Here is a 15,476-nt window from a genome sequence, read left to right on the forward strand (position 1 = left end):
GTTGGCCAATGGCAGGCTCATACCCACAGTCTACATCCTGTGGGTCAGACTTGCACAGGTAGAGAGGTTCAAAGTGGGATTTTCTGTGTTTGTTCCATTGACCAGAATCAGTGCCAACAGAGTTTGGCACAAACGCCTATGTGGAAAGCTGTCACTATGATTTTTATGTTCCTTGACTCTATTCCAATGTTCTAATCTTTTCTCCACCAAGCATTTCACCACAATTTGGCTAACTTACAACTCCTCTGTCATAATGCCAGTTGTGTTCAATATTTTGTATGGGTGATCAGAAAAATATCAGTCTGCTGCTGTAGCCAGAGAGTCAACTTACCAGAGGGTGATGTAAATTATATAGGTATGTAAGTAAAAGCATACAGTGAAAAGCCTGTGATGTACAGAGACTGCAACAGAGGTGATTATGTGAAATTGTCATTATACTGAGAAATATGCTGCGGAACCATAAGATGATGCTGACATCACTTAGCCTATATTGGCACATATCTCAAGTTGTTTTATTTATTTATTTATTTTTCTATTGAATGTGAAATCCTTGGATGCAGTTTTTGTGGCTTGGAGGCTCAATTTACATTCCACTGCAATGCTCCTTCCATTGTCTGCTTTGAACTTCTGATATTCACATTATTTCCATGAGTGGAATGCATGCAATTTTGATAATGCACAGTATGTAGTCGGTACAAGGCACTGGTGTGGACCATGTGCTGCACTGCGCACATGGAGGAAACACGTATGCTGTTTTGAAAATAAGTTTTTTGCATTTTTTTAGTGGGTTGGACTGATAATGAGAACAACAGTAAAACCAGATTGAGAAGACTCATTCCCATGAAATGCTGTGGGACCCCTGCTGTCTGTGTCAAGCCTGCAGACCCTGGCCTGCTGTTTCTGCTCTGTGCACAGATAAGTCTGAGCAGGAAGCTGCAAAACAAACAGAGCCATCAACACCCGGGCTCCTAATAGGATCTCTAAAGTAGCATGACTTCCAACATACAACCCACAGATCATCACCACAGATATGCCACTGATACGGTCTGCTGGACTACTTAAAGCAGTGGTTATCATAGTGGTTTTGGGCACCAGCCAAAGGTCCTTGAGGAGTTCCCTTGGGTCCTAAGGAGATCCCCAACAACATGTGGAATAGCCTAAATTCACCGTAATTAAATTCACAAATTAGCACAATTACAGGATCAGAATGACTTATGTAATCATAGGCTTCCCTCCCACCATTATCTTTCTAATATGGTGTAGAAAGCTCAGCCCTACAATTCAACACAAAATCAACAACTCGGCAGACCCCATATTACCACCTAATGAGGTTTTTAACTCACCAAGGTTTTCTGACAAAGTGTAAAACAAACATGCACTCTCCTCCATCTCACTTTAATTTTCCAGACCAGGTTCAAATTAATGTCTGTTGCCTGGAAGATGTGATTAATTTTATAGTGCTCCTCTGCTACGGTGCGCAAGGGATGGAGCGGGTAGACCCAACTAAACACAGCAACCCACATGATAACACTTTTATAGCCTGACATAGATCTTTATGAGATACATTTGTAGTTTGTGTAGCATCGTAAGTAGTATCAAATTAATGTAAAGACAGTGAGGACTGCCTGTTTTAAGGGAAAAAAGCGCATGTTAATGATTTTCTGAAAATGTAGCTGATTTTTGTTTATATTTGTGTTTTTTGCCATATCTATGGAGGTCATAGTTTATCTTTATTCTTTATTTACCACTGTTCCTAGCTTAACAGCATTAAAAAATAATATCCGTTCCCCTGAGGACATAATTCATTTTACAGGGCCACTCCATCACAGGGATGTAACTACAGAGGTGGAAACTGATCGAAAACATCAGCAAATGCGAAGGTGATGGCTTCCAAATTAATACTTTTATTGCATACATGAATGTGAGCAGATCTGCAGATTATGACAATATAAAAAGCAACAAGTCCCCGTACCCATCTTGAGGAAATTAAATGGCTCTTCTCTTATCATTTTTCAATTTGAATTGGAAAGTAGATCCTGCAGGTAGCATCTGCAGGAAATTTTTGTGTAGTAGACTTCTGCCACGGATAAATGACCTGATAGGATTTTCACAAATAATTGAAATTACAAACCAAAAAGGGTACTGAAAATGAAACAAATTGGAGACTTGTTCTTTGTATTGGCATTACTGACTTTGGTTTATGTGCTAAAAAGTGTTGTTTTGGAGCCGTTTTGCTATGGAAGTGAATGGAGAGGTAGAGATACAGTGTTTTGGATTAGCACAGTGAAGCACTGAATACCTGTAGGGATATTACACCACCATGTGGACTCACATACCTCTCATTGTTTTTGTGTGTTGCTGCTCATATGACTCCAATCTCTGTGGCTGCCAGCCTCACCTTGATAGCCACAAGCCGTGCAGTGCATTATTGGCTCTGCCCACATGGCCTGCCCACAGTGAATGGTAAATGCCCCAAGAAGTCCCTGAAATCACTGACAAGCAAATTTCAGGCAAAAGGGGGGGATTTAGATAAGAACACATAGGATCACAGATAAACGCAGTGTCTACTATATCCCAGGGCTTTTCAAAATCTGAGACTGTGGGCCTCCCTCTGACAAACATTAGAAAAATGTGCTCCCTTTGGGGTAGCTCAATTCCTGGATGTCTGGGAGATCATGTTGCAGCCATTTGATCCCATCCAACAATTGAGCTATGATAGCCTAATAGTACTGCTTGTCATAACTTCACACTGCACACAAACTCACTCCAAGTTTGTACAATTCCCCAGAACTATCACTGAATTATCACTTTAACCAAATGGCAGACATTTAGGCTTTTGTACTGCATGGTTCCTTTTGATAACTGATAAAAAAAAAAATAATAATAAGTTTATTAGAAATTCTTAATGAAATTCTTCTTTTTTTTTTTTTCAATTACCCTTTGCCACTGAGCCTCCCCTGAAATTCTTTTGGTGTCCCATTGGGGAGACCCAATTTAAAAACATTCTCTGTATCCTAAGTATTTATTCTTTTAATTTGAAAAAAAAAAAGTCCCTTTGGTTTAAAATAAATTTTCATCTTGGAGGAAAACAGAGGGGAAGTGCGACATAAAGAGAGACAGAGAGAGAGAGAAAAGCCCACACTCACGAAAATCATTTTCACTGCTTCTTTAACAGCAAGCAGCAGTCAGAAACCTTTGCATTTACTTGCATTTAGCACTTACCCTTCATCAGCCTTGCTGTTGCACATAAGAAACAGAGACCTTTTGTGAGTCTGGTTACTGCCAGGTAAAAGGATTCCTGAGCTTGCATTCAGGCTGTCGTTGTAGAGCCGAGCACCCCGTCCCTTTGTACACTGAGAGAAAACAGCACAAATGAGTAAAATGCAAAGGGTGATTATGTGTGAAGAGCAGCTGGTGATGCCATTGATCTGGTTTGTTTAACCTTCTGATTCGGGTTTCATTAAACAGTGTCATTGCCATGGTAACAGACACACCACACAATTCTCAGTTATTGGCTAATGGATTGTTGCTGGTGAGTCAGGCACTACTGCAGAACACAACATGCTTAGCTCTGGCAAAGGAGGCCCTCAGGAACATGCACAGTGATATTACACTACCACCGTATCAGACAGTCCCCACGCTCAACATACATGATGCACAAATGGCATCATGACGTGATGCACTCGTTCCATCTTGTTGCCCTGCTGAGAGCAACAACCAGCACGTTGCAGCAGGTTGGGCTCTCAGTAGCACCCGCATTTCTGAGAGGAAGAGCTGCTCCGGGGCTGGAAATAATTTCATTGGTTGAGCTTAACCTCAATGGGTGGAGCCAAACAACCATGGTAGTTTGGCTAATGTATCGTCTAAATTCAGATGGTCAGCTAAACAAATTAACCAGTAGCAATCTCAACCTTTGCCTCTTGCCTTTACTTGGCATGCAGCGAATAGTTTGTCCAGATATTACAATATCTTAGACCAGATACCTCAGTACTGATAGTGTGGAGATATCGTAGGGATGATTACTCATGCTTTCATAGGGTATATACACACAGGCTGTTTTGAAAATTACCATTGAGCATTATACTTAGTAATGTGGATATGATTCACAGGTATATTAAAGGCAAATATTGTTCATTTTACATTGTATTGCAGGCTTTTAGACCTAGCAATAATACCACAATAACACTCTGCCCATGGAAATTTAACTCAAACTGAAAGATTTTCTCTGCCTCCAGAGTAGACCTGCCTGTGGGAAATGTTTGCATAAGTAACATTCCCATCTGCCACTTTGCAGGATAAACTGCAACTTACTAAACTATCAAACACTGATTTGGTGAAATTTCTGAAATGTCTTTTAAATCATATCAAACTAACACTGTCCATTGAAATCAGTGCAGATGAAACTGGAAGATGATGTAGGAGGATCACAGACTCAGTGTAGCAGTGCAGCTCAGGGTGCGCTGGCTTGCCACACAAAGATGGTCACAGTGTGTTAGTGTGTCAGACGCTGATGTGGTCCAGGCTCCTGGCTCTCAGCACCGGTGCAACCCCAGCATAGAAAACATGTTTAATGCTTAACGTCATTACCCAGACTCCAGGCCCAGGGGCCACATGGGGTGTCTGGGCCTGAGCCTGGCCTGGACAACTTATCTAGTGTATCCAGAGAGTGTTAGGACTCTTTACTTGTGAGTGAGGCACTGAGTGAGTGATTGAGAGAGAGAGAGAGGGATGGACACCCTCAGATGTCCATCAGAAGCAGTCTGCTGTCACCTAGTGGTGCTAACACACACAGCCTTTGCCTGTTGTAAAGCCTGTAAAACACACCATTTGCAATGAATTTTATCCACCACATTGTTTCAGAACCAAAGGCTGACGCTAGGTTTTTCTTTTTGACACAAGGAGGCTCTGGATGTTTCCACAGCGCGGAGGATGTTGGATGATATGGCTGTCGAACTGACCTGCAGCTTTAACACTGAATCACTAGATGGCAGAACAGGTTCTCTCTGCCTCAGCATCTCTCACATCAAGCTCTACAGATCCGCATTTGTTTACTGTTAAAATATTAAAGGAACCTGATAATTGAGGCTTCAAATGAGTTATCCAGGGGCTGCCCCAGTGGCTGAGGTGCTAATAGTCAAAATGTGGAAGGTTCAAATCTGGTTCGCAGCCTCTGTTGCTGTGGTTGTATCTCTCTTTCTCACCTAATTTTCAGTGGATGACACACTGAGAACCACCTCTGTCCTCTAGAAGGTGTGATAATCAGGAAAACAAGCTGCTGTGTCAGCTTGGAATCATAACGTGCAGACTGTTAGGCCTCCATGACTCGTGGCTGAATACTACTACTACTGAGATGCTGTTTTAGCACAATGTCCCCTAGAAAGTAGTTCGTCATGATAATGAATAAAGTTTGTGTTGCGGATTAGATGAAATAGAATATGCATTGGTTTTGTTTCTGTTTTTATTTATTGCACATATAGCCATACAATTAATAATCAGTAATAATCTTTTTTTTAAGGACATACAAATATCACAGCCAAACTTTAGGTTCCTAGAGCAATGGTGCTCAAACTGGGGTCCAGGGACCACCAGGGGTACAGAGAGCGGGGTTCCCAGAAAAGGGAGTAAGATTAATTTCACTTTCCCAGCGCATACATAAACACAACTGTTTTGATTATTTCTAGTTTGACTATACACATGCACCTGCTCAGATGGCCCTCCTCAAGTCAAACTCCTCTAAAATGGGGTTCGTAGTCTATTTTGCATTTAAGTTGGGGATTCTTCCTTGACATCAGAATGTATGAACACTCACCCCTGTCCAAGAGGAATATTATAAGAACTAGTATGATGATATAAAACAAATAAAGGTCACAACATAAACGTGTGCATCATATATGGAGCCTACTACAAATCTCTCTAGGAATATTATGGTGATTTTTTTTTTTTTCCGCCTGGGGTTTTAATTTGTCTGAAGCTGCCCTACAACCGCCCATTCAGCTGCTGGGAAGCCTCTGAGTCAGTGGTCACATCAGCTGTCAATCCTGTCCCTGATTCCGCCCCCCCGCCCAGTCACACCCATTTTGTTACCGGCGTTTGAGCTGAGCTCGTATTAATTTCCCACCCTGACTTTTATTATCCTCATTGGCTGTACCGTGTGGGATGGGAGTGTGAGAGGTTACCACCGGGTGAAGATACATCAAACACCGCGTCTTTCGCCTCAAGAGTGTGTGCCTCTCTGTGTGAGTGTGTGTGTGTGTGTGTGTGTGTGGTCCATTGCATGCTACCTAGTGGTGGGCGTGTTCCCGGTCCTCCCTGCCTGCAAACCGGTGCGTGTGTGTGTATGTGTGTGCGTGGGTGTGCCTGCATGTTTTGCACGCCGCTCCTTGCCTGAGCTTCACAGGGACGCAAGAAGATATGTAATAGTGTGTGTGTGAGTGTGTATGTGTGCATGTGTATGTGTGTGTATGTGTGCGCACGTGTGATTTTTTTTTTCCCCTCCCAGATCCACTACAGGGCATGTTATTTCTTCTCAATGCAATGGCTTTGGCGGGTCCTTGCGGCGGTCACGAGCGGGTGATTTCTTTCTGACTGTGCGTGATTCAGTTCAGGCGCGTCCCCCCCCCCTCCAACACCACCACCACCACCACCACCTCTCCTCCCCTCCTTCTGCGTGGAGGTGCGGGGCCACTACTGTGTTGTTGCGGCACTGGATGGATTTACCTAGTATGTTTGTAACTGAAGCCTCGGGCGGTGCAGACGCGCGGAAAGGAGGGAAATAAGAAAAGGAGTCTCTACCTGGTTTTGCTGATCGATCACCTATACTGTGGCGACATGTCAAACTCAAACAAAAGCAAGAAGGACAAAGAAATCCTCGCTGAATATGAGAGCCAAGTCAAAGGTAGGAGCATCATCATCATTATTATTATTATTATCATTATTATTATAATGATTGTCCTCTTATTATTAGTGGTGTTGGTCCTAACTCACTGGCCATCTGGAAGGCATTGCATAGTCACACCCACCTTTACTCACCTATGCACACACACACACATTCACAGCCACACACACACGCTCAAACGCACCTGCCAGCCTCCACTACCCATGCCTATGCGTTGAATGCAGCCCACAGAGCCCGTTTACCGGCGAGTGTGTTATGGGTGCTGACACCTCACTGTGAGACGTCAGTATTTCTGGGTTCATCCTGAGTGCTGCACGGCGCCCGAGGGTGGTGGAGGGGTAGGGGAGGAAGAGGAGGAGGAGGAGGAGGAGGATGGGTTGGGGGGGTGGGTGGTGGTGGTGGTATGAGGTGGGCGGGTGGGGGGGTTTGTCTGCGGAGCCCTTGATCTCTGCCAGCCAGTGTGTAAGTGCGGGTGTTTGCCGGCTATACATCCAGTCAAATGGGTTACGGCGGCCGTCTGAGGACCTGAGGGCAAGTGTATCCTCTCCTCCTCCTCCTCTCTCTCTCTCTCTCTCTCTCTCTCTGTCTCTCTCTAATGAGCAACATCTCCGGCCGTCTGGGAGTATCCAGCCTCTCTATTGGTATTCCTCTGAGGCTGTGACTGCAGCAGGCTCCCATGTGCGAGTGTGTGTGTGTGTGTCTGTGTATGTGTATGTGCATGTGTGGTCTCCTTAGCCTGAATCTCGTGCTCATGCATGACTGCGATGTGTGATGTGTGATGTGACAATGATGTTGGCGGCATCATCTTCACTATGGAGAAGATGATGATGATGGAGGTGGTGATGATGATGATGATGATGATGATGGGATGCCATCACGTCTGCCAAACCCCAGCCAGACCTGAGAGAAAGCAGCTGCCATGGTTACGGTGAACACAGGACCCCCGCCCTCGTCCCCCCCTCCCAGCGCCATGGTTACCCCCACACTGATGCCTCGAGGGGGTCCGGTGGCCTTTTCAGTGTGTGGCTCTAATCGGTGTCTGTTCTACATCTGCCGGCGTCGGGCCCTGTCACACTGTCTGCCCGCCCTCTCCTGCTTGTCTTCACGTTAAAGTCTGGAGCAACAAACCAGAGGTGTGACATGAGATTTCATTGTAGCTTGCCATGTGCACAGACACTCTCACCTGCTAGATGCCCACAGGCTACCAGAGCGCCTAGCCACTCAAAATGGCTGACCTTTACTATTGCAATAGCGAGGGGCTTACATGCTTTGGACACTTATTCACCTGCAGATGCCAGCACACAGAGGAGATTGCACTGCTACGCCAGGGCACGACCATATTTGATTGCAGCCCTCCTCTGCATTTTCCCAGCCGCTGATCAGACAGGCTGCATGTATGCTGAGGTTTTTGCAATTTGCTCCTGACGGAAAGTTGACATGCTGAGAGACGAAGCCTTTAGGTGTCTCTTACGTCTCGTTCTCTCCCCTCCTATACGGTCTTTGTAGCTCAGTCTCTCTCCTCTCCACATGGCTCTTCACACTTGTTCTTGCATATTCAGTTGTCACCTACGCCCACGCCATCACTTAGATTCTGAAAGGAATAGCTTTCACTATTCGCTGAAAGGCGCGCCGTACCACCGTGGGTAGATATTAAAGGCAATAACGGAAATGGAGGGATTTGTGTGTTTACTCCACAGCCGATGCCTCTTCTGATCGGTGCATTCGCATGGTTTTTCTTTCACAAACACGGGCAGAGGCTTCATTCAGGAGGAAGAATTCTGCCTGTCTTTTTTTCATGCACAATTACTCTCTCCTCTGCTTCCCTCTGCCTCATTCTTTACCTCACTGTGCTCTTTCTGTCAATGCAACACACTGGGTGACAGACTTTTCCTTAGTCCTCTTCCGTATGGCGTGCACACACATACACGCACACACACACACACACACACACACACACACAAAATGAATCGACACTGAGACTTTGAGTGATTAGATTTAATGGAGAGTAGTGGAGAGCATTAGAGCCCCCAAGTGTGCATGAGTCTGTTTGCGTGTGCTCATGCGTGTGCACGCCTCTGTGTGTGCGTGTTTGTGTGTGTGTGTGTGTGTACGTGTGTGCGTGTGCATGCGGTCCCTGCTCTGGCAGGCAGCCAAAACACACTCGGGGATGCCCTGCATTGTAATGACCACTCAGATAAAGCCCAGCTCCTCCGCTGGCCCTCTGCGTCCTATCGCCTCTTGGCAAGAGCTAAACGTATAGATCTGCATTGTAACTATGTGCTTTCCAAGTCTGCCTCTCCTCTCTGGCTCCTGATTGGTTGATGCAGTAGGTGGTGTGTAATGTATACACAGGAGGTGGCCGCGCTCTCACGATGAGCTGGGGTGCATCCGGCGAGGTGAGTTGTGCACAAGGTAGTACGGCGATTATGCATACTGCTGACAATACATATTTGTGTGCTCGATAATACTCCGGTGCACGGAACGGGCTCCTGATCTTGGCTCCCGTGGTCCGTCACCCCTCCACAGTGTGTGTGACATCTCCTCCGTTTGAATGGGTGGAGATGAGGATCGTCCTCGCCTAATGAGAAATGCAAATGAAAAGGAAAAGAAAGGGCTCTGCAGGGGGAGAGGAGATAGGGGAAGCGGCGGAGGGAGAGAGATGGAGGGTTCCAGAGGCAGAGATGAAGCGCTGTGTGAGTGAGTGTTAGCTCCGCTGCGGTTCTCTTTTTGCCTGCGTCTGCATGTAGGTGATTACTGACCTCACATCTGCATACCTGCAAGACGGAGAGGACGGAGAGAAATAAATGAACAAACAAGGGGAGGGAGGTGGAGAAATAACGAGGGATAATGAAGTGGGAGATGGTGACTCCTCGCTGAGTAAATGCTTCAGAAGGCTGTATCACAGGCCGGGTTCAGTGTGTGCGTTTCTTAATGATTATCCAGTAGTACTCTGCCCTTGTGTCCTTGGACCTGGTCGTCATGGTAACGGCCACCTCTGAAGACAGCGTGAGCTTCCTGTTCCTGTTAAAATGGTGACATCACGCACAAACACACACACACACACACAGGCAGGATGAAAGTGCCCTCATGCAACGGGAAGGTCAGGATAAGATTGGTGTGAAGAATCATTCTGGACCACTGAGCAGTAATTAATGAATTAGTCACCTACTTCATCACGAGCTGACAGCAAAAACTCCCTCTGCCAGATTGAGAGATGTGGATGATGTAAGAGAGGAAAATGGGAGGAACCCAGCTGCCCGAACCAGAAAATCACGCGGAAAATGTGACCCTTGTTGATGTCCTTGATTTTAAAGTTCATGGGTTCAAATCGGGCCTCTGACCTGTTCCCGTCTTTTTCATTCAGCCATCCTGTTCCTCTCAACTGTCGACTGCCAAAATAAAGCAGAGAGCAGTTTTTATGGTATTTTATACTCTAAAAAATTGTGAAATAACCGTGTTTGAATGTTTGAAAGACTTTTTGCCCAGTCATCTAAAAGTCTTCCTCTTCGTGTGTGGTGGGGTTGAACAGAGCCTTCACTCACTGCTGTTTAGGACAGAGGCTCTCAACCTGGGGTCCTTGAGGAGATTCCAGGAGGTCTCTGGAAAAATGGGGAATATTCTAATTTCACTATTGTTTCATAGACTAGAAGTTTAGCCCAATGAGAGAATGCATAAGAATGACTCTTCTGTTCATAGGTTTCACTGTTAATCTGCCACCCTACAGTGTAGGCATTTATCATGGAGTTATGTGAAGATCCCTGAAACTACATCTTATCAAATACTGGTTCACAGCCTGATGTGTATCAGTTTGGGCTTCCTTGACGCCAAAAAGGTTGAGAACCACTGGTGTAGGTGATACTTGTATATTTCTCTCATTAGTGTCAATTCATTCTCCTCATGTGTGTGAAGTCAATTACTCGCTGTGTCCCATAGCCAGCACCTGAATGTAAAGGGCAGGGGAACTGGAATCTGCAATGTCTTTAGCAACAGGGTCATTTGTCCCGTATTTGCATTCACAGTTGACCCTGTAGATACTTTGAAATGAGTCCCACTACAAAAATCATTAAACTCTGGCAGAGATCAGCTGGCTTTCTCTCCTGTCTAACCATAAGGTTTTTACCAGGTGGGTGTCTGAGGGGCAGCGACACATTAGCTAAGTCCCACCAACCAGCAAAATTGTTTCTATCAGTATTATTTAATTAGGTAAAATGGCCGACTTCCAGCAGTAGAGCCCCTGGCTGCAGGACAGAGGCACATTGATCCAGTAAGTGAGCCTTTGTTAAAATTTATCGGTTTGCTTATCAGACTAGCCACGAGGGTTGCCAGCTGTACGGAATTGTTTCCTAATTGAAAAGTTACAAAATGCGATGATGCGAACTCATATGGACCACTCAGTGCAGTCAGATCTCTCTCTCCCTCTCTCTCTCACACTCCCTTTCTCCCTCTTCCAGGTTTGTTTACATGCTGTCAGTGCGTCAGTGCTTTGCTGACACCAGCTAGTATAAGTTAGTCAACAGTTAAACATGAAAGGTAGGCTGTGAATATTAAGGAGTGAATGACACACATATCTGCAGATCAGGTCTTTCTCCAACCTAAGGGGTGAGACAGGCTCACCAAGGAGGCATTCAGGTATCACATCTGATGTTTACAGCCTTATTTGAATCCAGTTTCCCGCACCTTTAATCTGGACATCATTATCTGTGTCATCTCCATCAGTGGACGCAGACCTCTTGTCTTCTGCAGCTCTACTTTGATTGTGGCTGATAAGACACATGTAGAAATCATATGTAGTGCAGTTTTTTAAAAATGTAGTTTTCCATGTTTGCAAAGACCACCTAACCATCTTTAACCTTTGATTTTGTGGTAAAGTTTGAGTTTCTCATCTTAACAATCCAGTTCTTCTTAATCTTGCAACATAAAGCGCAACACCACCTGTGCGCCAGTGTATTTATTTTGCAGGACAGACAGCAAATGCTCACTGACTCAAGGTTGGATCACTATTTTGTGGCAATCAATAGAGAGAAAGAGAGGAGAGGATAGAGAGAAGAAAAATGGGCATTTATTTATGTGAAATTTTGTCGAATAGCATTGCATTCCTTCTGACCTATTTCATACTCGGGCACTGTGGCTGAACATTTGGCATTCCTTCAGAAAAAAAAAAAACCCTGAACCCTGGGGGGGCTTTCAGAAAACTGCAAAATGTTGATTTCATCAGTCAGCCAGCCAGCTGTCTATGCCTGGTAGATACTCTGCATACTCGCAGTATTTTGCCACATCATGCTGTGCTTAGGGTAGTTCCTCTGATCAAAGAGGGGAAGCGTTGTAACTGGGGTGTTATGGGGATACGAGGAGATGTGTCTAAGAAGAAGCATTTCAGACATCAAAAGGTAAAACGCAGCAGACGTCCTCCTTTCACTTTCAATTTACGCTGATCTAAGCCAAGGAGGTTCATTGAAAGGGCAAGATTTTATCTTTTTTCTGCCACAGCAAATATTTTTTGTTTTGTTTTGTTTTTTTTTTCAAATGAGGTGTTATACCTCAAACACACATGCACACACTCCTTCCTCTTTCTCTCCTCTGTCTCCTCTCTGTCTCAGCTCATGTAATTACTGATGACGAAGACTGTCCGTTTTTCTCTTACGAGTCACCTTGGACAGCATCTCCACTGACTGCAGTAACACTAAATAACACACCAACACACATGCAGCCCCACAGATGTACACTCCCACAGTCAGTCCTACAGTCAGCATGGTAATGCATGGCTGCACGCTTCACTGGTTGTGCTGTTTCAGAGAGCTGGATCTATCTGCAGAGGGAGGGAGAGGAGAGCGCTGCTAGAGAATACACAATGATAACCCCCACCTCTCTCTCTCTCTCTCTCTCTCTCTCTCTCTCCCTCTGTGGCTTTCTATTCTTTTCATTTTTCTTCTCCCTGTACCACTCGCTCTGTCTTCTGCTTTCTATCTTCATCCTTTCCTCTGCTTTCTCACATTTTCTTTTTACCAACTCTTTTCCTCTCAGTTTCTCTCTCCTCCCCTCACTGTCTGTATCTCTCTCTCTGTCTCTCTCTCTCTCTCACACACACACACACACCAATTCCCGGGGGACCCTATCCACTCCACTACCTGTTGTCTTGGCAACCACACACTGTGTGTGAACCATGTGACGAGGAAGGTGAAGACAACAGCTCAGATCTGCCGCATCGACACGCATGCACACACTCGTGCGTGTGCACGTGTCCACACACAAAGACACAAAACACATGCACAGCTGTGCGGACACACACGTGTACACACACATGCATGCACACACAGACACAAACAAACACACACTTTCTCACTGATACGGTTCATAGAGATCCCCATAGGATACTGCCATGGCCTCTAGTTCCAGCATGTCTTTGCTACTCATCCATTATTGTGTGTATGTGTGTGTGTGTGTGTGTGTGTTTCTTGCTATGTATATTTGCTCCTTGGGTTGATTCTTGCATGCTTTTGCCGTTGTTAGCTGCTCATTCAAAATGGCTGCTATTTCATGGTGTTTCTCTACAGTCACAGTAATAATGTGCAGCATTTCAATATAAATGAATGTCAGCTTTCCTATTCTTCGTCATAAACTTAATCAATAAAAAAAATTAATAATAAAATACAAGATCCAAGACTCTGTGGGAACTGCAGTGCAAAAAACACCAGACTGAAATGTTGGTCGTGGAGATATTTATTGGAAGCAGAGCGGCTGTGGAGGCAGATACCATCATACTGGTTGAATTAAAGCTCAATGGATGAAGCCAAAGAGCATATTTTTCACAGTTTTGTGAAAAAAGAGTGCAAGTTGGTTAACTGGCAAAGCTGAATGGCAAAGAAAGAACAGACATGAAATCACCACTTTTCTTTCATTCATAACCAAGGCATTGGAGGGAAAGTTGGAGGGTGAGCTGCTTGGCTAACTCACTTACAGGCTCACTAGATAAAGAGCGCCCTATATTCCCCTCAAAGTAACAGCCCTTTTCCACAGCAGCCATTTTGACATGAAATAGCCGGTAAACACAGGTGTTACTAATGACATTAATTAAGGCTGTGTTCCATTTTAAGTGTTGCTGAGTCTTTCCTGCGAGCTAGCACCCACAACAGCAGGACTCAACCAAATACAATGAAACCGTCATTCATGTCATTAGCAACACCTGTGTTTACCTGCTATGTCATGTCAAAATGGCTGCTTTGAAGCGGCTCTGTTTGGTCAGTGTGAAAACATGTTCCCTCGGTAAGATTTTTTTTTTTTTTAAACTTAAAGCAAAATTATTGACATAACTCTGTTGTATTTCAAAATTCATGGTCCGATAGTTCATGTTCGGTAAATAATTTCTGAAATGGTGTTAATGGTTGTGCTACTCCAGAGATACTCTTTAATTCAGACTTCTTATTAACAGGACAAAAAAATTAACAATGTCAGCATTAGTGTTGGCATGAACCGCAGTAGCCACATACATAACATCAAATATTAGCAACATATGCAGGCCTATGTTCCTTTCAAATATAAATATATTGGAACATACATATGTTCACATAAATTACTCAGCTAACTTTGTGTAGCTAGTTTATATTTTTCAGGGTTATTAGCAAGAGTGCTAGGGTTCATAATATTAGAGGGGTGTGTATGTTATGTTATGTTTCCAGGGTCCTAAGTTTCCAAGGTCCAATGTTCTTAGGGTCTTGAGTTCTTAGGGTCCTAAGATCCAAAGGTCCTATGTTCCCAGGATCCTACGTTCCCACTGTCTTATGTTCCAGGGGTCCAGTGTTCCCCAATATTAGTTCAATATTATGTTAACACACATTAACTCTAACAGTGTAATTAACCCTGGGAACATAAGACGTTAGCAACATAGGCCCTTGGGAGAGCACATATGTAGACCTGTGGAACATGGATATTAGCAAGAGTGCTAGGCTTCATAGCATTAGAGGGGAGTGTATCTATTCTATGTTCCCAGGGTCCTAGGTTCCCAGGGTCCTGTGTGCCCAATGTCCTTTGTTCCTAGGGACCAATGTTCCCCAGTTCAGTATTCTGTTAACACACATTAGCTCCTAGCCTTAATCAACCCTAACCTTAACACTAACAAAAACCTTAACCTGCATAGGACCCTGGGAACATTGGACCTTGGAGACTTAGGGCGCTTTGTCATGTTCCCATCATGTGCCATATAAATCAAGGGAACATATGACCTTGTGAACATAGACCCCTGGGAACATAGGACCCTGGGAACATAGGACCCTGGGAACATAGGGCTTTGGGAACATAAGAATGACTCCACATTAGAGTCATCCTCTCTCATGTCTTGCCTTTTTCACTGGACATCTGTCTGATATTACTTAACCAGAAAAAAACAAGAAATAATCACAACATTGACTGATTATTAGCACCAAAGAATGAAAGAACTAAAGAAATTCTCTCTTTGAATTACAGAATTTGCAGTGCAATAAGTATAGTTTTAATACTTCTGCTGTTGTCTCTACATAAATTAGCTAGTGTCTCTAATTTGCATCTTTGTACCATCTGTGTTTATATATATATGTGTGTGTGTGTGTGT

The 15,476-nt window shown here is 44.4% G+C and overlaps 1 protein-coding gene across 5 annotated transcripts in view; it reads left to right on the forward strand.

Moving 5' to 3' along the window:
• The first annotated feature begins 6,086 nt into the window (after window positions 1-6,086).
• Window positions 6,087-15,476, forward strand: part of LOC115355062 (SLIT-ROBO Rho GTPase-activating protein 1-like) — a 30,543-nt gene continuing 21,153 nt past the window's right edge. For 2 of the 5 annotated variants that reach the window (XM_030045707.1, XM_030045708.1), the window contains exon 1: window positions 6,088-6,895. In XM_030045707.1, coding sequence (XP_029901567.1) covers window positions 6,829-6,895 — 67 coding nt within the window. In that variant the 5' untranslated portion in view covers window positions 6,088-6,828. Of the gene's footprint in view, window positions 6,896-14,031; window positions 14,156-15,476 lie in introns of those variants that run through there. The other 3 variants (XM_030045706.1, XM_030045709.1, XM_030045710.1) reach the window with 3 other exon arrangements.

The sequence above is a fragment of the Myripristis murdjan genome, chromosome 23, assembly GCF_902150065.1.
Source record: "Myripristis murdjan chromosome 23, fMyrMur1.1, whole genome shotgun sequence".
Classification (NCBI taxonomy): Eukaryota; Metazoa; Chordata; class Actinopteri; order Holocentriformes; family Holocentridae; genus Myripristis; species Myripristis murdjan.